This window comes from Nipponia nippon, unplaced genomic scaffold, assembly GCF_047370975.1.
Source record: "Nipponia nippon isolate SJK-2023a ecotype South Korea unplaced genomic scaffold, ASM4737097v1 scaffold_1, whole genome shotgun sequence".
NCBI classification, from domain to species: Eukaryota; Metazoa; Chordata; class Aves; order Pelecaniformes; family Threskiornithidae; genus Nipponia; species Nipponia nippon.
This window is the reverse complement of record NW_028262290.1, coordinates 121,218,310-121,241,368: the sequence shown is the minus strand read 5'-3', so window position 1 is coordinate 121,241,368 and position 23,059 is coordinate 121,218,310. Positions and strand designations below refer to the sequence as shown.

Genomic DNA, 23,059 nt, shown 5'->3' with positions numbered 1-23,059 from the left:
AGCCTGCTCTTCTGATGCACTGCATGGCATTGGGAAAATGGATTAACCTCCATCTTTTTTTTCAGCAATATAGCAGGGAGAACAATTTTGCTCTTTTATAACAGATGGTATGAATAGTTTATTTTATGATGCAAGTTCCAAGTGATTTTGTAGTACTGTAATCCCTCTTCCAGCTTAAGAGATGGAGTAGTATGTAACAACCTAGTAGGTAATCAAGAAAGTGGCATTTGGAATTGCTGAAGGCTAATGAAGCTTAAAATGTTCACATTTGACTTGTTGATGGGAAACACTAAAATGGAAATACTAATGGCCAGGGGGCTTTACCGGTAAATTGACCTAAATTTTCTGAAAAGGTATGAGACTCCTAATTTAATGTGTCACTGAAAAGCACATCTGACTGCGCTAGTCTGCACTGGGTGTTCATAGAGTAGGTGGACTAAAGGGAGGATAGGTGGAAGTGTGTGGGGATACTGCAAGTTACCTATTTTAATCTGGAATTCCGGGACCATGTTTGACAAGAAAATTATCTCTGAACGCCTACTTAGCAATTTCAGAATACTGCTTTTACCCCAAATTCCTTTGTCTCTTAATTGTTTTTAATTAGAATGAATTTCTTGTTATCTGGGCCTTGGTCCTGCGAAGGCGGACTTCTGGGTGTTTGCTTTTCTGTAATTTGAGTGAGTTTTAGCCATGTTAATTGAGGGGCTGCTGAACCAGTAAAACCAAGATTAAATGTTTGCTGATGGGGGACTCACACTAGTGCGATGAAAGTTCACTTTCCAGCAAGAAAAGACAGTTATTTCCTCAGCAACAGAGCCGCCTGCATAGGTGGGTGATGGCGAGGGAGATCCAGCAAGCCAAGTGGTCTTTATATTTTGGGAAAGTGAATGAAGTCAGTAATTTAATTGTACATGAAGAAGAAGTGTTTCATAATTTCATCCCAGAAGCATGAAAATGGTGCATCCTTCCTGGTTTTCTTTTGAGGTGCATGCGCGAATATTTGCAATGTACCAGACAGTGAGCTAGGATCTTGGCTTACAGAGCCATGACCGAAATTGTCAAAATAACATATGAATTCATATAAAGACTTTACAGTTAACCAGTGGTGTCCAGTTAACAGCACTATGATAGTCAGGAGCAGAAAGGCTGAACTTTACTGCATTTAGCCAAATGGAGCCAGGAGGTTACGGAGGTTACAGTGCTTCTGATTAATTTATATGGCCTTCTGTTGCTGTTAACTATCCTTTCATTCCTAAGAGTGAGGTTGTTCACTAGACTTCACCATCCACCTGCCATGGAATAGGCATCCTGTATCCTATGACCTATTACTTTATTCAGATTTAAGTAACTCTTCACTGGAATATTCAGTAAATTCTGTTGGACTGCCTCCGTTCAGTGACTGATACACGACACCTTTTTTTCCCCTCTCATCTGGAGACTTCATCAGCTGTAAAGGCTGGAATTAGCATTTTCTACAAAAACAACAACAAAAAAAAGCTGTTTGTATCTTTAAATTTTAAGTTAATTTTTTTTCTTTGCAGGTTTAGTAGTATTGAGAACGGTGTCTGAGTTAGTGAAGATACAGCTTTGTTATTCCCCCCCCCCCCCCAGCAGAAGTCAGAAATTAAGAAAAAGGTTTATCTCTTAATAATCCAGTGATCTTCAATCAGAATACAGTAATTTTAAAATGACTGAGACTGAACACATAAAAACACGTATGAAGACCTTTCCTAAAATATCCTCCGGTATCGTAGTCTCCACATTCTTTATCTATATAAAAATCCTTCACAAAATTTTCTCTAATATTCTCCATTTCATATACAAGTTAAAGGTTTTCTGAAGTCTTATTCTTATTAAAATATTGAACACATTATTATTAATGCTATATGAAAGTCCTAAAGAGATGTTGTAAAATGCGAGACCTCTGTCTGCACCTATTGCACATGAATAAACCTATTAAGTACAACGCTTTGCAGCCAAACCAATCTATTTTAGTAGTTAGCTTCAGTAATCGCAACAAACTAGAAACTGTACCTTATATTTCATATTGCGTAATTTACACTTAGACATTTTTTTAATGTTTTGAGGTGACTTTTCTGCAGAAACATAGTATCCTAAAAAGGTTTTGGAATATTTCTTCTACTCAAGCACTGTTGCACCTATTTCCTACTGAATTCAACTCGTGAGATTTTTATGGCATTTACTGTTAAATTTATATAAACTGGAAAACATACGTCTCCCCTAACCTTTAACTACATGAAAGCTAATATCTGTCTGAAGCTAGTTGCCTAGGCTACTGTATGGGCAAGGGGGATGTATAGGCACCTGCAGAGAGTTATTCCTGCCTTCGTTTGGAATGGAATGATTTGCCATCTGGGGATGTGTAGTCTGCGAGCTTTAGCTACGCTCAATTTCTTAGATAACTAAAGTCAGATGAAAGAAAATCTCATATGTGATTTTTATTTACTTTTGCTCAACAAAAAGAAGTCTTGATCCTACTTTGCGTGTCTAGCGTTAAATTTCAGGATAATTATTAATAGTGCTTGTTTGTTTCGGTGACCCAAATACTTGGACAAACTGCAAATATTGTGTAGTAAGACAGTACTTTTAAAATACAGGTGTCTGATTTCAGGCATCTGCATGTAGGTACGAAAGTAGCATTGACCTGATTTTCAGAACTAGAGCACTGCTGGTTGTGCCAGCAAAAATACAGCATGCTGACACTTTCTCAGAAACTGGTTTTCAGCATATTATCTCTGAACTCATGCGCTGAGGTATGTGGTGACAGGGGACTGCTTTTCATTTTTAATTTCCAAAGTTATTGTCCCACCTTGGTAATATTTGGTATTCTATTATATGGAGGAAGACGTGTTCCACTTTTAGTCTCGTTCTGCCTCTATGCTCAGAGCAGGAATACAGAGGTGGCATACAGTATTTTTTTTGTCTTATGAACTTCATAGTTAAATGAGTTCTGCGGGGAAAAAAGGAAGATTGCTATTAGTGTTAAAGTTTTAAAAAGGAGCCATCAAGATTGTGTTTTACCGTTCAGCACTAATCCTTCTTTTCTAATGGTAAATCTATGCCTTCTTGCTTATTTGGAGTTGACAGTTAATGGCTTTGTGATTGATCAAAACTGTGGTGTTTGAAGCACGAGCTCTTGCTCTGAGTCGTCGCTGTATGTGGAGTGTGTGGGACCGAGGAAGATGCAGGTATCTAGCTGGACTGATTTAAAATGGCCTTGCCCAGAACCGCATTAGGAATTACATGTTAGTCATGCTGCCTTACGCTCCTACCCATCTTCATGCAGCACGTGACCCAGCCCGCACGCTTTCGTATGCTTGGTGGGAAGGCTGCTGCTGTCAGCTGGCTCGCTTCTGCACAGAGTCAGTGCTCTGCTGATGGACTATAGGCAGCAAAGGCTATTTGCACTGTTACAGCTTAAGTAAAGTTAGCCAGCAAGGGAACACATCTGCCCCCTCATGATTGGAAACCATGTTGGTAATCATTCAAGATAAAAACAAAGCTAGTATTCTTGAAAATGCTTTTAGTCTATTTAAAAACCTGGTTTTTATAATGGAGTATTGCTCAGTTGTAAGCACTTTCAGATACAAGGCGTTACTTTTCTTTGCAGGTGAATATTTAAAAGCAGAATTCATAAAGTAACTTTACTTTGTGTAAAGAAGATCTTTTATTTAGAAAATTGTAACAGAAGTTAGTACGGGTCATTGAAGAATAGATTGTCCACTGGGAAGCATCTAATTGCATTAAAGGAAGAAATATGATGCACTGCAGAGGTAATGCAGTTCGTGCAGTCGTCTCTCCTGGACCTATTATTGACGGAGGCTAACAACGTGCATTTCAGATAGCAGACCTGGTTGGCATTTCTAACCTGTTAGTTGTGAAGCTATTGAACATAGTCTCATAGCACGGGAAAAGAAAGAACAGTAAAACAAGCCCAAAGCTTTGATCTGCATCATGATTTTCTATCATCCGTATTTAGGTGGATGTTTTTATTGGCAAAAATCAGATTTTGCAGCTCCTTACTGCCTTATGGAAAAAGGGAAGTGATCCCCAATCTTAATACCAGTTTTCTCCCAGTGACACAGTCTAACCAGGCTTACTTTCAGAAAGCGTATAGAAATGTTGTGTGTAAAGAAAATACGTATTAGATTTTAAGCAAAATTCTTTCCTTTATTCCTTTCTCTTCATTTAAGAGAGACAAGTATGCGTTCTGAAAACCAGATCCTTGTGTAATGTTACAAGCAGCATTATATGTTCAGAAAATTGTATAGTTTTAAGTGAACCTTTTTTTTAAATGCTGCTGTTGTGCAAATGTCTAGAAAGAGAAGACACACGCAACACTTGAAAACAAAACGTGAGCCGTCACCCTAGGTTTCCTATTTATTGAAATTCCTTAATGGTTGAATCTTTATAATTCTTGTAATAATCCTAGATGCTAAACTGTTACCATCTCCTGTTTGGAATGGGCCAGGTTTGCTGTGTTGTACGCAAATGAGCGGTGTTGTGCGTCAGTCCTTTGGATTACACGGGGTGGCACGTAAATTACATGAATGGCTATTTTCTCACTGTTACATCAGGTATAGAGGCTGGAGTCGAGGGCTCCGGAGGTATAGCACCTCAGGGGCTTTGGTCCACAACAAAAGATATTAGAGTGCATTTTTAAAGGCAGTATGTTGAGAACTGGATGTGCAAGTTACAGACTGATCAGAGAAGCCCAGTAATTCATCCTATTAAGCATATCCTGTTGCTGACCGTGCGCAAAAGACTTGTTTTATTGTGCAGAAGCAAGTTCACCTAGAGATAACAAGTTTGACAATATTCTAAAAGTATGAAGGAGAATTTAAATTAAAATAAAGGTCAGCTGTATATATTTAAGCATTAAAAAAATAATCAAAGGACAAAAAAATTGAATAGGCCATGTGAAGATAAGATTGCTGGCATGGTGAGGAATAAAAAGAAGGGAAAGAAAGAGCGAGGTGAACTTTTAACCCAACCATGGATAAATGAAATTTGTGTCCCTCAAAAGTAAAGCAGTGTCAGAAAGATTACCCCTACTGACAACCAAGTGCGTCCTTAATGAGATCAAGGAATCAAACCTCTGACAGAACAGGATAACAAAGCACTTCTCTGATCAATGCAACTGTATCTTGTTTGCTTTGTAAAACTAACCTCTGTTGTATCTCCTTTGGTGTTATACCAATAAAATTAAGTAAACCTTTCCGTAATGACATTCTTTCCTTTAGAAATCATATTCTAGAATTCTAAAACATGTTTTATATTCGCTTCAGGCAACCCAAGTTGACAAACTTTCACAATTTACCTGATTTCAAAGTCTAAGTGTTCATCTTGGAAGAATAATGATGCTAAAGACTGGCTTGCATCTTCAGAAGAATCTTGAGTGTCCGTGGTCCCCAATTTTTTTTTTTAACCATATTACATAACGCTTTTTGTCTGTGTGAGAGAAGTTAGGCAAAAATAAGTAAATGTAACATGGAAAGATGCACAGTTAATTAAAAAAAAAAAACCAGTCCCTTCCCCACAAAACAACAATGGAAAACCTCCAAATTTCTAAAAACCTGAGCCAGGATAAAATACGGTGATATACATGTGTAATGTGTTTAATGATACAGTGTTTGAAACACAGTAACTGATTTTAAAAGATCAGGTAGGCAGTAAAAAAAAAAAATCATTGCCTACATAAACATGTAAAACAAAACCAGAAGCAGTACAGCGTCTGGTACTTCTCTAGTTTACATTTGGCATCCCTGCAATTCTGAAAAGGATCCAGATGCTTTTCAGGTTTGAGGTGACAGGGTAATATGCTTGTTCCCACTGGAAGTGAGCAAACCAGTATAATTTCATTGTATATGTCTGCTGACTAGTAAAGACATTGTTTCTGGCTCGAGAGAGCTAGGTATCTGTGGTGCTAAAATGATTCATCATAGAAATGGATTTTAAATTGTTATATGCAGCGAAGTCATCTTGTCTAACCCAGAACCATTCAGTACTATCAAAGAAAGGTAATGTTCTTCTGGGTTGAAAGAAAAATATACTCAATTTTTTTCTCATAATACTTTTGTGTCATGCTGGAAGGTCTTACTTTTGAATACTGTTTGACTGAGAAATTTTTTTCCTGTGTTTGAGACGTACTGATATTTCTTCTCCCGGTAAAAATGCTAGATGAGATGTTAGGAAAAGGGTGTGAAGTAGCAAAACTGATTTATGAGCCTGTTATCTGACATGACTTTAACCTTTTAGGATTTTTGTGTGACAATTTACTACATTAGAAGATAATTCTTTAATTGTTATGTCACAAAACCCCACAAAACTTCAAGTACTGCCACATCCCTCAAATGGTTCAGGACAGGTTCTCCCACTGTATTTTTTTTTAACCTTTTTGAATATATGGGGAATATTTCTTTTATACATAAGGATGTGTGTGTTTGGATTATCAAAGAACAGTTGGTCAAGGATATAAAAAAGGAAAAAAAAAAAGATAAAATCTAGACCAAGAGGTTTTAGGGATTTCTTCTCTCAAGTAGCAGCTCTTAAAGGACTTCAAAGGGAAAAAGGCAGGGTCACAGCAAAGTAACATTTTGAACCCTGAAAATTTTGTTCGTGTTTTGCCTGTTCACTCTGTTACTTGTTTGTTTCTAGTTAAGATCCATGTGACTGTTGAGGGAGTCTGTGTTTGGATAAAAGATTTGAAGTGCTATGATCTTCAATGATCTCACTTTTATAAACGTGTATCTTTAAGACAGAAATGGCATTAATTTATCAGGACTGCCTATTTTTAGAGTTGATCACCTGCCTCTGCACCCCAGGAGTCATCTTGTCGCTTTTGGAGACAGCAGGTCTCGGAGGAGGCACGCTGGCTCGCGTTGCCGTTCAGGAGCTGGGAAGCTGATGGAGTGGGGATGTATCGCAGCCGATTCCAAGGCACGCTCTGTGTGCAGCAACAGCCTTGCCCTCATGCGCCAGGCTTGCTCCGTCCTGTACACGTGCATCCTGCCGTCTTTCTTTGTATGCTTCTCTCATTTTTCCTGAAGAACTCTCCTTACCCGTGTTTAGCACAAAAAGGAACAGCATTTTTGCTTCATCTAGAAGGTGAAGGAAAGGCGACGTAGAATACTTTCATTTCCAGCATTTCCTTAACTCAAAGAAGAAAGAGAATCACTTTTCAGTCTGGTCATAAGGAAAATGAATAAATACAAATGGTCCCCAGATTCAGGAAATAAATATCTGCTTTTCTTCAGTCTATCTGTGCAGACCCAGGACTGGTTGAAGACTCAAGGTCTGCAGCATACATACTTCTGTAACACCATCTTCCTGGTTCACAGCAGGGCCAAATCACTACTGCTAGAAGTTATTCCTGTAGTGAGGCAATGCCTCTTCACAGGTTTCTCTCATTCCAAGAATGAGTTTTGAAGCTGAGACACAGTCATTTTTGGTACCACGTTACTCCTTTTAATTGTGAGTAGGAGACCGGTCACAGGTACAGGTGATTTCTTCTTTCAGTCTCTGGACTTTTCAGATTCCTGTGATAGCACTGGTCAGCTCTGTTGAGATTCATGTGTGAAAAGTCTCACTTCCCACCTGTCTCTGCTTGCGTGTTATATTATAGTTACTCAAGGACCTGTTCAGATTTAGTCACTGGTCCAAGGTCTTGTCTGACATCTCAGCGTTGCCCATGTGAGATGCTTGAGGCATCTTTCAGAGCCATGTTCAGAATTGCTACTTAATTCATATCAAATTGAAAGTGGCCTTCTCAGCTGAGATCATTTCAGTCAGAGAATGAGTCAGCTGCAGGATTTTATGGCTGATTATTCCTATGTGATAATGTCTCATAGCAACAAAGTGATGCTGAGCCCTTGCTGCAAGTTGACTCCCAAATGGTCTTAACATTCTAATTGAATCTGTAAGTAGTGCTTTTTTTTTCCTTTCAGCCTTGCTATTTGTAGGGAGATGAGAAGTTGCGCTTACTGCATGTTGCCAAAGCTGTTACACTGCTGAGATTAAACTGTTGGTTTTCTGTTCTGCTTGCAGTTCCAAAGGCCAAACTACAAAGTCTCAGGAAAAAAACCTAAGTGAATATCAGTCTTTGTTGCTGTATTATCATTTTTGCTGGTATTCGTTTCTCCTCATACATAAGAATTCAGCTGAGAACCTCTTCCTGATTCAAATGTGATGGTTTTTGAGATGTCCCAGATCCCCACTGAATTTGTCAAGCAGTAAGCATTGGATTATACTGATAGAAGTCTAGTTTTGAAGAACAGTACTGCACTGATGCAGCTGTGTGTGTCCCAATGTATAGGAGAGTCTTTATGTTGGGATTCACATTCTGACTCGCCTTCTCAGCTGACAGAACGACTCGATAGAGTCACTTACTGCCACTGTGGAGCATACAGCTTGTTCTTCCTCTCTTCCACTCTCTCTTTCCTCCCACCTCTCTTCTGCAGTCTGCATCTTTCAGTGGGCTTTGCGTTCCTTAAGAACGTAAGCAGTTCTGGAAGTGTTTCATAGGCTGCTTTTATGTGAGTGGATGGAGAGCTAAAGCTGGGAGGTGTGTTATTGCTGAAAAACTCGATTGCATGCATATGACTTACAAAGGGGTCTGCATTAACTGCAGTATTTTGTCTCAGAAGTGAATTTGGCTCACAGTTAAAGATTCTCTTAACAGGCCAGTTATGTTCCCAACAAGTTGAAGCAGGTCAGCAGCTAAGGCTGAACTCTGGGCTGTGTTCTGTTGCACAGATCTGCCATGGCCATAAAAGTTGATGTGAGAATTGCATGGCTAGCTTCCAGCAGCTTTGATGAAGAGCTCTTTTATAGCAAGGGCAGGTACTGTGTTCCAAAACAGAGAAAATCGTATGTAATTTTGTGAATACCCATTCACAGAAAAGACAAATAAAGCGAGCTTGAGGATGTACAGGTCTTTATTTTTTTAAAAAGATACAGTTTTTATGCAAGCTTTTCAGGAGTTGGCAGCATATCCAAACACCTGCTGCAATGTTTAATTAAAATAGTCCAGCTGAATGGAAAGCTTTTCTTCTGACCTTTATTGAAAAGCAAAGGATTATTTGACTTTGCATTGTTCTGATGAAAAAAACCCTCTAGTTTTTACAGGAAAAATGCAGGTGATGAGTTTCCAGTATGAAAACTGTTAATTTAATTTTTCCCTGCAGAATTGTTTCAGATTAGCTAGTTTTAATGTACCCATTTCAATTAATTTGTTTTGATTAAAGTTGCACAGGAATAGAGACAACAATTAATCTGCAGTTTACTGTGTGATATATTGCAATACCATTATTTTTCTCTGATGAGTCATGGCCATGACATTTTGTTCATTGTTTAACATCGCATGATTCACCTTTTGGTCCAGATTAAAAAATGTGCCGTGTCCTACAGAATTTACTTACAGCTTCAAACAGAAGTAGAGTAAAGCATGGCAGTTACAATAGGAGTAAAGCATGGCAGTTACAATAGGAGTAAAGCATGGCAGTTACAATAGGGTGAATACCCAGAATAAGGCTATGCATTCCACTAAATTTGTGAGTCATTCAATGAAGATGCTTTTGCAGTGTGGTGAAATATTCTGTTTTGTTTTAAATGTGTTTACTCAGAAACTGTTCTTATCTTGGTCTTCTGAGGTGAACAGATTTTTCAGCAGCAATAATGTTCTCGTGAATCAGCTTTGAAAGCATCGTAAGAGAGTTGTATGTAAAGCCAGGCGGTTGTGGGAGAAGTAAGCAAATAACTAAGTACAATGCAACATATCTAGTCGGATAACTTGTTATTCACAGTTAAAGGTAAAAACTTGGGTGTATATCATCTTTGAAAAATAACTGGCTGAAACTTCGCTCTTAAAACTAAACCCCAGTTACTTTTTGTGTTACTTGCTGTCAAGGCAACAGACAAAACCATCAATGTTTAAACTACTTTAAATTCTCATATAGATGCAACATCACCTTTGCCAGGCATGAACTGAAGAAAAATGTAAGATTGACAAGTCTGTTAATTGTCTCACAGTCTCCAGAACTAACATACAGTTTTGGGAAAACCATTGTAAGGCTTATTAAAGTATAGTGGGTTTACTTTCATATGTGTACGTTTTGATATCTTTGCAGAGTCTGTCCAAAACTCAGTTGGGAGTTCTATACCTGTCCGCTTTGGCTTGGGCTAGGACAAATGAGGTTTGGTTGGGCAGGAGCAGAGTTATGGAAATCTGTGATGCCTACAGTAGGTGACAATTTCTGTTTATCACTGAGCCGACTTAGAGTAGCTTCAAACCCCTGGCAGAAATAATGCTTCATATATCCTTGCTAATCCCAGGTCATCCAGTCGTGTAACCAAGGAGGAATTTCTGAGTCTGACAAACAGAATTCCTTACAATGTGTAATTACAATGACATACACTATAATTGCATCTTTTTTCATAGAGAAAAATGTATGGCTTAAAGGTGGAAAGAAGTATAAGTTTTGAGGTTTAATAGACAATAGCAAACGTTTTTTTTTCTTTCCTTGATGTGGAACGTTAGGGCATTTTGACAATAAACTATACCTGTCAGAATGGGAGCCAATATGTAATGTTAGCAATCAGCTAAGAGACACTTCATATGGCTTGGTATTAATCATACTGTCAATTTTAATTCCATGGGCATCCTTCTTTCCACTTTTCACTTAGAATTTATTTCAGAGCGTGGTCAAAGCTCTGCTGTTCATTACATTCAGCATTAGCTAATTTGGCTTTTGGCAACTCTTATCCCAGTTCCTATTAAACGCTAGCCATAAATTGAGATAAGGGTTGTGCCAAAATATTTCAGGATTATCAAATGGTAACATAGAGATGGGTGCATTATCATGCTGCTTTCAAGACTGTTGGGTTACTGCAAAATTAACCATTAGCAAATACTTAGAAGCTACATGACAAATTTACACCTACAATGCTTTTTTTCATGTCTTTTGAATTGACTACAGGATGAAACAAATGTGAGAAAAATCATGCCTTAGAACATTTCTGAAAGACTCATTTGTGTATATTGTGTTTTTATAGAGACTTTTATAGAGACAGTTTTGCAAGTGTGCTGTGTCATAAAATATTTTGGGTCACAGACTATGCTGTGTTTATAAAACAAGATTATTAGGGTAACTGTTTTTTCCCAAGCGGCAGTCAGTCAGAAGTCTGTGTACAAGATTGGTATCAGAGGTTCTTTTACTTAGAATTTTTTCTTTCAGCAGGTGTTTCTAGAACCTGGTGAATGTTTAATTTTGTGTGATAGACCTAAAAATGGCAATTTGCCTGGAGAGTGTTGCTTGGGTATGTAAATAAAACACTCTACCTTACCAACCCCTGCCCTGCTTTTTTCCTGCTTCGACATCTCAAAAAGTACTTAACCAATTCAGAGAAAGTCCTGAAAAAGTAATCTGAAAGTAGGCTTAAAAATAGCAGTGTAAAAGATCTATAAAAAGAACAGATATGTAGATGCTGAGAAATAAAGAACTAGTGGCTTTTTTGCAGCATCAGATAACTCAGTGACAAAATTTCTATAGATTTGCGGGCTGCCTCACGCCTTAATTGCTACTGTAGGAGAAAATTATGGAGAACAGTTGGGCATCTAAATCTTTTCAAAAAGGCTAATAAAACCAGATACTGCTTCAGTTCATTAGTGACTGAATATAATGTATAAGAGCTGTGGTTTAAGCATTAGTAAGAAATAATCTATAAATAATTAGAAAATTTGTTTTTAAAGACTATTGAGTTACAAGAAAGTATAATGGTGCCGTAGGACGAAAAAATTGTCACAACTATTCAGTTGATCAGATTACTTGTGCTTTCAACTTTATTAGTATGTGCATTGTTAGAATATTTATTTATTTAACAGATTGCCCCGATGACTTATGTTTAAAGTTGTATCTGGTTTAAATACTTCCTAAGGCTTTCCAAGAGCAGGACTAAGTTTCAGCAGTAGTACTGGCTTGCTTTGCTTGCTTTCCAACTGGTCTTGTAGAGCTTTTTTGAAAACAGAAGGAGAGTACAAAAATATCTAAGGGCAGAAGAGACCAGTTCCCTCACTAGGAGATGATGTTTGCAATATTTTACTTTATTTTTTGCTTTGCTTAACCCATTGCTTTTGCAGTTACTTCCTGGAAACATGGCCAGAGAATCTGCTTCCTTAGAGATTACCTTTACTTTTCTTTTTTAATCTTCCATGTTGTCTTATGTTAGACTCTTGCTCAGGAGCACTGGTCTGGAATTGGCTATTTTTCAATAGTGATAGTTATGTGAAGAAATTGTAGAATTTCGAGTAAATTTGCTTCTTCTGAAAGAAACCAGTTCAATAGTCTTGAGGCATAAGGCCAAGACTTCACTGGAAAGAGGGGTGTATCAGTGCTACTAGAGGCCAGTGCTGCTAATGTATGTAACAAAACAAACCCTGGTTTTCATGCTGTAGCTTAATACTTGTCTTCATGATTGAAATATGCCTCAAAACTGCATGTTAAGCCTGGTATCTTTTTCAGCATAGATTTCTACTTGTTAGGTTTTATAGTGGATTGGTAATAAAAATACAGACCAGGATTTCTGGACTAATTAAAACTATTTCAGAAGTGTAAATGTAAGGAGACTCTGTGCAAGCCGGCATTCATCTCTTCAGACAGGTGAATTTAGTACATGTCACATCCTACCACCCCCAGGAAAATAAAATATGTATTGTGATTCAACTGTTGAATTTTAAGACCCTTTTTTAATCTACTTTTAAGCCCAGGCTTAAATGTTTTTCTGAACATAAATATATTTATAGATACGCTGAAAGCTAAACATAAGCTTAAATACCCTGTTGAGCAGGGCTAGATTTCACAAACGTGCTGGTACGGTCAAGAGGAGGTTTCAGATCTGCTCTTACCCTCCTGATGGTCTGTGAGATGCTCTGTCAGAAACGTAGCTACCGGTTTTCCTTGGGCAGCCTTTGCGGGTTTGTGCGTGTGCGTGCTTGCGCGCATGTTCATCATCTAAGAGGAAGGAATGGGCGTTCTGTTACAAGTTGTAAATGGACTGGGTAATGCCATCTCTGCTTACGCTTTCTGGCATGTTTTGTAATAAGCTTCTGTTTAGTTGCATCTATCTCAGCCACAATTTAATGGGGCAGGCTGAAACTCTCCCTGCTGGATAGGTTTTTTCAGTTTGGAGTTTTGAAGTTTTGCATTTTTGCATAAATGCCTTCCTCCTTTTAAGAAAGGAGAAAACATATAAATATAAAAATGAGATAAATACAGAATATTTATAAATACATAAAAATAAGATTACTCCTGTGTTGACAAGACGCATTGCATCTATGCTCTGAAGCAGCAATGCGAAGGTTGACAGAAGGCTTACTCTGATCTAAAGAATGTGCTTTATGATGTTCCTATGAGAAAACTGCTCAAACTTGGCACAGGTACAAGTTTCTAAAACGTCTTTGCTTTGTGTGCTTTGTAGAGACTTCAAGGAGCGCGGCAGGTGTAAGTGCACAAACATTTCACCTGTACCGAGCGTATTCCAGTTGAGAGCCGAGACAGGCTTCACTGTGCTGGAGTGGCAGGAGGCACGGAATCCGAGGCAGGAAGGCTGCACTGTGGTCCTCGCGTTCCCCTGGAGTTTTGGCAGGGAGGAGGAGAGAGCTTATTCCGGCTGAAATGCCGGAGAGATGGGTTGGGCTGGTTTGGGGATAAATGGGGTAGATGGAGCATGCAGATGGGGCAGGCATCTGGACTGTAAGTGTGCGCATGCCTATGTCTGTGGGAAGAGAAGACAAAGTCTCAAGCTGAACAGGAGATGTGAAGAAGCCTTGAAATACAACCAACATGAAATAACAACCTTTTTGTCATTCCCCTTCCCCCCGCCCCAGGATTTTGGGCATGTCTGTGGATAAAATGAAATTTTGAAAGGAATATCAGAGGGTTTTTTTTTTTTACTAAGGCAGATTCCATTCCCATTTTATAAAAATTCCATAATAATATATGGGACGTAAGGTCTTAAAAGCAGCATTTATCAGTGTAGCAGAAGAAAGGCCCTTTTTAAAGTCCCTCAGCTGTGATGATTCTGCTCCATTAGCAAGACTCTGTAGTGAAGCCAGTTCAGTCTAAAAGTGGGAAGGAAAGTTTGGTCGTGCTTTCTTTTTATGCATATTGCAGAAATATTTGCTCATAAATTTATTTTATTGCTGTCTATTAAAGACAATTTAATTTAATTGAACTTCCTGAGCTTTATGGAAATTTTTCATTGCCTGTGTTGCTCCCTTGACAGAATTATTTTTCACTTTCCTCCCACCTCTTTTCTGCTCTCGGAAAGATGCAAGACTCTCAAAGCTAAAAACTGTTGCCACAGAAAGAGAGAAATTTATTTTTTAGTTTGTTCTTAGGCTTTGATCGTAGCTTAGTTTAATGTCAGAATACTGCGATCTGGAGGCCTAGCAAAGAATCTAATATTCTCCCTGCCTTCTGCTCTCACAGCAACATGATCTTGCAGTGATACTTTCCTTTACATTGGCAAAGGCATTTTGCATATACCAGCAGAGAACAGAGGTTCAAAGCGATGTGCCATTCTCAGGTGTTGGCTTTTGTGTTGGGTTCTTTACCTACACAGCGGTAATAACCAGTGACCATCTTGTTTCATAGTACATACCGGCTCTAGGGTGGACTAGGTCCAAATTTCTGATTTTAATTGAAAGTTTTTATAAATATTAGATTCTAAAATAGGCTTTTGATACAAAATTTTATTGAAGTCTCTCCAAGCTGATGTTTGGCATGCACTTTATCAGCTAACCAGCAACACAGCTACTGCTTATGTTCTCCCCCCCACCTTTTTTTTTTTTTTTTTTTTTTTTCCAGTTGAGTAGATTTTGACAGGAATTGCTGCAGTAAGACCACTATAGAAATCAAATTAGCTGTTCAAAATTCCAGGAATTTAACCTTAATTTGCATTTTCTGTTTTAGAAGAGACAAGGTTGGGGACCCACTGCTGCAAAACACAGCTGCTGCTTCTACTCTTGTCGGTGGCTTTGCAGAACAGAAGAGTTCTGCTGGCTCTCTAAGCACCTGGCACAAGACCACAGATAGTTTGATGGCACTGCATTTATCAAGGGGGAGAGACTCATTGCTGTTTCTCTCTGTGCCCACTTGGCAGATTGCAGAATAGGAGGGGACTTTGCTGCTGGCATCGGAGAGCTTACAGCTTGTGTGAATGTTATCCTGGGTTTTGCTCGCAGTGAAATAGTCCTCTTGTAATCATTATGAAGGGCATGTTCTTGGAAACAACACCGCTTTTTAATGGTTGCAGTTAGAAATAATAGTTGGGTTTGTAACCTGATTTAACAAAAAACCCCTAAAATAAAAAAAACCAAACCCAACTCTATGAAGAAATTTTAGTAATGGACAAATACATTTGCACTAGTTGTGTAGCAAATTTGCATAAACTTTAGTATTTTCTTTTTGCAGCATATTCGTACTAGCATTAATGTAACATTATACTACGAACGAGAATTTTGCTGTCTATTCTGGTGATTTATACTGTACTTTTAAGGCAATTCTTTGTTGAAAGCAGATGGCTTCTTTTCATGGATCTGACTTGCAGGAATTATACTAAAACAAGATTAAGAAATCCGTACAGAATATGACCGATAAAATGAAGGCAACTACTCATCTCCCTACTTTTTCTTGAGTTTTTCTTTAATAACTACTTACATTTCCTTGGTCAAATGGCAATTCCAAAATGCAATATAAATTTTTAATAAAATCAGATACATTTTCTTTTAAAGAGGTTACATGAATCATATGACCCACACTCATAATTTCTGCCAGTTACCTTCCCAGTGTTATTAATATTACTCCTAATTTGCACATAGGAACAGCTGGAGAAGTTATCCATGGAAGGCTGTCTTTTTTCAAGTTCACAGAGAGTTACGAGGTGGGACTGAACTGAATTTGCTGTCTGTTAAGTCCAACGTGTTTTCTGAGATCACAGTCTTATGCACAGAGACATCCCATGCAGTTCTGAGCACTTTATGACTGATAAAGCCTTGTTTTGGTGGGAGGGAAAAGAACACAAAAAAGCTGTTCTGAGGGGTAAACCAAAGGCCTGTCTAACCCAATCATCTTTTTTTACGGTGGCCCATCGTGGATGCCTAGGAAAGGATGACAGTAGGGCAAGCAAAAATAGTGACTTTCCCTATCTGTACTCCAACTTTCAAGCCCTTTCTGGCTTGAAGGCTTTCTAAATCGGAGGTTCTGCCTTAATGTTTAAGGCTGCATCCTTGTGTTTACAGGCTCTGAGTTGTGCTGGCATGAAAGCTACTTGACTTTTCTGACAAACAGTTTGTTTGTGTCAAAGGCATTTTTCAATACATGTGGCTAGCAGGTAGCCTATTGCCAAAAAACCCGTTTCTGGAATTCTGCTGAACTGCTGGGCTCTGGTCAGTTGATACAACAATCAAACTCTTCACATGGTGAAGTTGTTAAAACACGTTGCCCTTCTAAATCTATTTTAAAAAAATACAGTGTTTTCCAGGATTAACTGCAGCATTTTTGTTGGTTTTATTTCTATTTTCCCTATATGTCTCTTCTCCTGTTCCTTCCTCACCCCTATCAAAAATGGGGAGAAACGCAGTCAGTCTCTGTCCTCCATGATATTATTTACATTTCCCTGAAATTATTTTGGTTTATTTTTGTAAAAATTGTTTGGATTTGGAGCTCCTTTGAAGCCTCTGTGTAAAGTTACTAGCTTGGCTTATGTTTTCAAGGTTCTTCAAGAGGCAGTGGCTGAACAATTACAGTTCCAAAATTTGATTGTTGCTCTTTAATATGATTAAAAAAATATGATTTTTTTTTCTTTTATTTAGCAAAGTGAGATGAACTCCAGTCCAAAGGACTTTGGGCAGCTGGAAGCTACAGTTTGTGATGCTGAGTCTTTTTTTCAACTGAAATGTCCATTGTAACTTTTCAGATAAATATCCCTGTCCAAATCCCTCAGGTTCTGCTAGTTCTGCCAGTCATTTGCCTTAAGCGTAAGATTTTACCCTAATCCTGTTATCTAGTTTTGAGTTACTCCACATTTGATCTCCTTATTTTCCTGTTTCCAAACCAAAATTTTATCTGTAGATTAGTTATTCCCCTTCAACCTGTGATTCCTTATGACTCTATTCTGCATAGGAGTATTGTTTGTCTTATTTTTTGTTATTGTCTTCAACATTTTACCTCGTTCCATTTAAGAGATTCCTCCAGTGATAGCTCTGAGATATCTTTTATTGTTATGTATTTCTAGCATAAACCAACATTGTTTGCTATCTTTTTTTTTTTTTCCCAAGAAAAGTTCTTTAGCAGCAGATACTATTAAGTTGAGTGGGAAAACAAAATTTGTATGAGTGGGAGACTGTTTTACTGTTGACGTAATTTTTTTTTTTTTTAATAATGCGGTATTACCCATTGCATTACACAGCGGCAGTACTAATTGCTTCATTAACCTCTTAATCTGTGTTCGGGTTTTCACTGATGATGTATTAGCGTTACATTAATTTTCAGCCTTCCTTTCACCTCCTTAAATAAAGTATTATTTCTTGCACTAACAGTTAATTCCCTAGACCTACTAACTATTTTCCTGTAACACATTTTTTAAAATAATTTCATGTATGGCTCTTCGTTGTTGTTCTCTTACTTAATACTATTATCTGATTTCTTACTTTAACTCTTCCTTATTTATTGGAATTGGATTATTTAGAGTTTCACCACCACTCCCATGAAGTCCGTAGTGGTTTTGCTAGCTTCTTGCTCACATTATTCCGGCATCTCGGGGATTTTTGGTCTGTTACGTTGTTATTCATGTGCCCAAGTGCATCAAGATCATATAGTTCAGCAAAATGTATTTCAGAAAGGAGCACTGATCTGTTCCATTTTATAAAAACTCAGGGAAATTTGATAAGTAGCTTGGACATGCAATCTAAATTTAAGCGTGTCTGAGTATCATCATATCAGCGGAACCTAAGCGCATGCTTAAAGTTAAGCACGTGTATTTAAGTGTTGCCTTATATTGGTCAGGGTTTTCTCAGCTAGGAGCAAGTTCCTGTGTGCAAACATGCAGCATACTGTTAGCTCAGCCCTTGATAAAATAAGATTTCATGATTCTTGTTTAGATTATATTTATATTTGACAAAAATGAAGAAACAAAACCACTGCCTTGGCAGTTTGACAGTTGTTTTTGGTGAGATGAGGGGAATGGTGCATGTTTAGGTGAAATTTAAAGACTGGTCAATGACTATGTTCAACGGAACTTCATGCTTGTTTTCTCTTAAATAAGATTATAACCTTCTGTGATAAATTATGACTAATTTGGCCTCTTATATGTGGAATGCTTCTCCATTTCCTAGAAAGTTTCTGTTCATGAATGTCGCACTTCTTTGAAGATCATATTTTATTTTGTTTTGTTCTCTTCTAATGCTTTCTCAGGATTGCTCTTAGGTTTTAATAACTTCTCTAATGCAGAAATTCTGGGTTTGTTCATATTTTTTACACTGTGCTTGTTTCATTGTATCATGACGTGCGCACATGTGTGCGTGCATGTATGTAGTTATAATTGCGTCTAATTATATGTAATTACATTTATGTTTATGTATATATATGTAAAAATTTCACTACGAAACTGTATGTGCTGGGCGTCATAATTTAATTTCTATGCACCAATAATATGTTTTAAAGGCTATTATTTTATGTGGAATCACAAATACGAAATTGAATTAGAAATTTATAGTACATAGTGAAAATAGGATTATTATGAAAATAAGCCAAACTATATATGTTTATATTCAAATTATGAATGACTGTAAATAGAAAAAATATGGACTAGCTGAGGCTCAATGTGATTACAGTTTGCTATCCATGTTGTACATGTCACAAGAAATAATTGTTTATACCTCTATTACTAAAATTTGGAAATAATATTATGCTGTTCTTTTCATGCTTCAAACTCTATAGAACAATATTTTTCTTTTTACTTTTTTTCCAGCACTTGCTACTAGCAATAAAGTTTATCATGGCATTTGTAATTCCGGATAAACCAAGAGAGATCCAGATAAAACTAGCCAAATTGGAATTTGAATCTCTAGAGGCTCTCAAACAGCAGGTAAGAGCAACTGACATATATGACAGTGAAAAGCATTGGTGGCCTGAAGGAAAGATGAACTAGGGAGATTCTGCTTTTGGTGTAGGTGGATGAACACGTAAATCCAGGGATTTTGAAATTCCTGTTTACATTATATTAAGATTAGCTAGCTAAAGCTGTTCCACCTCTGCCTCGCAGGTTGTGGTGCCAGAGCTGGGGTGGCCAAGTGGAGCATGGAACAGTCATGAGTAGTACAGTGCACAGCACAGGGTATTAAATAAATAGAAAACAGTACTGGTTTACTTCTACGCATTGGGTTGTAAACTGTAGCATTTCAGATACTGCTTCATTTTCTGTTAACCCATCACTGCTTAAGAAGTGGAGCAGAGAGCTGGAAGTTTTAACCAATTCATCTGTCCTTTCAACCCACCAATTTGTGTGAGTCAACACCAGGAAAATGGTCAACCTTTTCAGAGAGCTTGAAATTTCTGGTATGGCTGGTAAGGTAGCAACTTGTAATGTCTATTGTCCTTGTGTGTGCAAACATACTTTGTTTATATTGTCACATTTAAAGGACATTGGGCTCTATGAAACCTAGTTTCATCCCCTGGAGGTATTTGTTGTTGAACACTAGGATTTCTTTCATTGCTGAAATACCATCACAAATAAACAGTTAACTTAGCTCTAATACAAGCAGAAATTGTAAAGACTGAACTTAAAAAAAAAAAAATGTTTAAGAAGTAAGTATGTATGAGGGAAAGGTAATGTTGCCTTATTTTCCTGTCCCTACGTTATTCTCATTTTATTGCATAAATAAGGTATATTTTACAATATACTTAACAGGCATTCCAAAGCAATTTTGGAAAATCAGGAACTAGATTTTTCTACTGAAAATTTCTGTTTTAACAAATTATTCCATAGAGAGAGTGGTGGAGATCACAAGAGGTGAAGAATCGGATTAGCTTCAGTAGGATACTGGGATTCTACAGAGCTGGTTTTGCAATGGCAGCATACTTTAGGAGTTTCTAACTGTACTATGGTAGATAGGATTTCTAAGCTAGCTTACATATCAGAAAAAAAACCCAAAAAAACCAAAAAAAAACCCAGAAAACCAAACCAGCATGGAGTTGCAGAGACTGGTTCACCTATTTACTGTTAGCTCAGATATTTTTACGCTGCAGTGCATGGTTTTATATGAACATACTCTTCGTGTGCAGGTGTGTAACCTCCTTTATACTGTGGTTTTTGTGTAGAACTGGAGATTACTTTTTAAAACATCTACCATAGCCGCATGTGACAAAATGATCTCTTAACTCTTGACAAGCTGAGCCTGTAAACAATACGCTGCCTTTTCTAGTTAAAATTGCACAGTTTAGTGTGATGCTAGAACATCACTATCGAGGGCAGCACTGTCTTCTGTAATCAGCCATAACAAACAAAATCCAAACTACAATTGAATCTAATGCCTGATAGTTTTGTTTTGCCTTTCTCTAGTATGTCAATGTGAAGTTACCAGGAGCTGGTCATGAATCTCATGTACTTTTTAGGTAATATTAAAAGGAACAGGATTACATTTCTATTTTAGTTGTTCCTTATCAGTTTTCATTTTGTAGACAGGCAAAACTAGGCCATCCACTGGAACCTTAAGCTCAAGTGAATACAGTCACCTTTGGTTATAACGTGCCAACCGGAATATATACAGGGTCTCTTTCAGTATGAGTGTGCATGTCAGCAGTTAGGCCTTTATCTCCTATCCTTGCATCTGTGCATTCCTTACGATAATATATGCCTGCTCTTCAGGCTTGTTTCATTAATTCAGTAGTTAAAAGTTGGTCTGAATTTCAGTAAGAACCAGAAGCCTGGCAGTTCTCACCTAATACTTTGAGACTTCCTACAGGATTTACAGAGAATATTGGCTGGTTTTTAGGCGCCTCGGTAGGTACTTCAGACACAAGTATCTACCATCACCTTTTTAGATTTCCTCTGACTGATACTGTGCTATGTATCCCATAGACATACAGAGATTTGGCCTTTTTTTCTGGTGCCTTAGTTTTTTGAGTGAAAAATATCTGCATTTAAAAAAGTAATACATTGGCACTGCAGAAAGATACTGAAGCATTTATTTTAGAAGCGCATTTTCAAGTTCTTCCTCTTGTTACTGAGAGTCATCATGGTAATTTAAGTTGTATCTTTCAAGCAAAAAACAACAACCCCAAAACCAACTGTTTAAAAAAACAAACATAAAAGTCTGGGGCAAATGTGTTGTAGGATCACATGTTACAGAGAAACTGGTTTATTCACTTTTGTGCAAGTATGCATCACAGTCTTCTCTTGATGCTGTCCAGACATGCATGCCATTCTGTTTTGCCATGTGAGCTTTTAGAGTACTGCTGTCTTGGGATGTAGCTGTTAGAAGGGTATTAACACTATCAGACTGTAAACCTCTCAGATGCCAAAACAGATTATTGGGCTCCATATATAGCGGATGGAGAGAAAATCTCCTCATACAGCTGCTTCGAACAGTTGTATTGATTATGCTTGGGCTCCTTAACTTTAGACAGTGTGGGCACCTTTACATTTTCATTAATGCTAAGCTAATTGCTTTTTAACCTGGTGCAGTGGGACTGTAACTATTCTGTGTTCAAATCCATTTGAAGACTGAGTTAGTGTCTATTTGAAAGGGATTTTAGGGAATACAGTGTCTCAGCTCCCTAATAGAGATGAACGATCGTCATTAGAGCTTGTTAAAACCCCCTATATGGTGAAAAATGCCATAATAAAAAAAAAAAAATCGTTTTCTATTGGAAGGACAGCCTTGTTTTGAAGTTCTCAAACTTTAAGGTTTTTAGGAAGTTCTGAAATGCTTCTTTTAAACATTTCTTTACATAGTTTGTGTTAAGACTGTTGAAAGGAAGTGGACTGTTGAATGGGTTGTAGTAATTTGATCTATTTTGAAAATACTTTGTTATGGTATACTCGGAGTATCATAACGAAGTTTGTTGACATAACTCAAGACAAAATACTTTCTCCAGTTTGGATTCAGAAAAGTTAATGTGCTACATCTGTAGACTTTGCTTCAAATTTCCCTGATGTTCTTTAGTGCAAAGAATGGTAGAGGAGGCTGGTTAAACCCTTATTTTTGGGGGGGTTGAGGCAGAGAATAAATTAATGTGAACTCTTTAATAGGGGACTAAAGAGAAAATGGATCAAGATTTTTGGAAGAGGAGCAGGAGCGATTGCATTCGCACTCCTTAAAGTGTTGTCAGTTTCTTGTCACCCGGAAGGAAGCCTGGGTGCTGGGCTCCTAGAAGCGGGTAATGTCTGCTGCTAGGGTGATGGACCCTTTTCTGGTGAACATCACGATCCTTCTCAGGGAAGTAGCTAGCTAGTAAAGTGGGGTGAGATGCCTGATACTCCCCTTGCTTCTTGGCAGTACTCTGCTCTGTTGCATCTATTTCTTGCAAGTGCAGAAGCATGCCATGCTCTTTGGTCGAGTTCCTATTTTAAGGAAGAGAGACCAAGTATAGGCGTGTCTGCAAGCAGCAAGGGAACAGTCAATTAATTCTTCAGTGGTTCAGGAATTACCATAGGTGTAGGTGAGGACCAATGCTGTAAAACTAGTGTGAGGACACTATCTAGCATTTTTGGGGCAGTGACAGTGAAAGCTACACTGATAAGCATTTTAGCTTCTCGACAGATCAAAGCTTAATGAATAGACAAAAGGCCCGCATGGTTGGAGATGGGTCAGCAGTCTGTCCTTATAAAAGGTCTAAGTTCCAGAAACACAAGACAACCACATATTAAACAGCATAACTTGCATTTTGTGGACTAGATTATAGTCATGTTTTCAGGTATTATGAGATCTTCCCAGTACTACTTTCTTCTGATTGCGGTTAATACCTTCTTTCTGCACTGA

General features: G+C 37.8%; 1 protein-coding gene across 3 annotated transcripts in view; it reads left to right on the top strand.

Moving 5' to 3' along the window:
• ANO10 (anoctamin 10) overlaps nt 1–23,059 on the top strand; it is a 125,825-nt gene that overhangs the window by 64,171 nt on the left and 38,595 nt on the right. For all 3 annotated transcript variants that reach the window (XM_087770616.1, XM_087770604.1, XM_087770598.1), the window contains exon 12: nt 19,048–19,164. In XM_087770616.1, the coding sequence (XP_087626742.1) occupies nt 19,048–19,164 (117 nt within the window). The remainder of the gene's footprint in view (nt 1–19,047; nt 19,165–23,059) is intronic.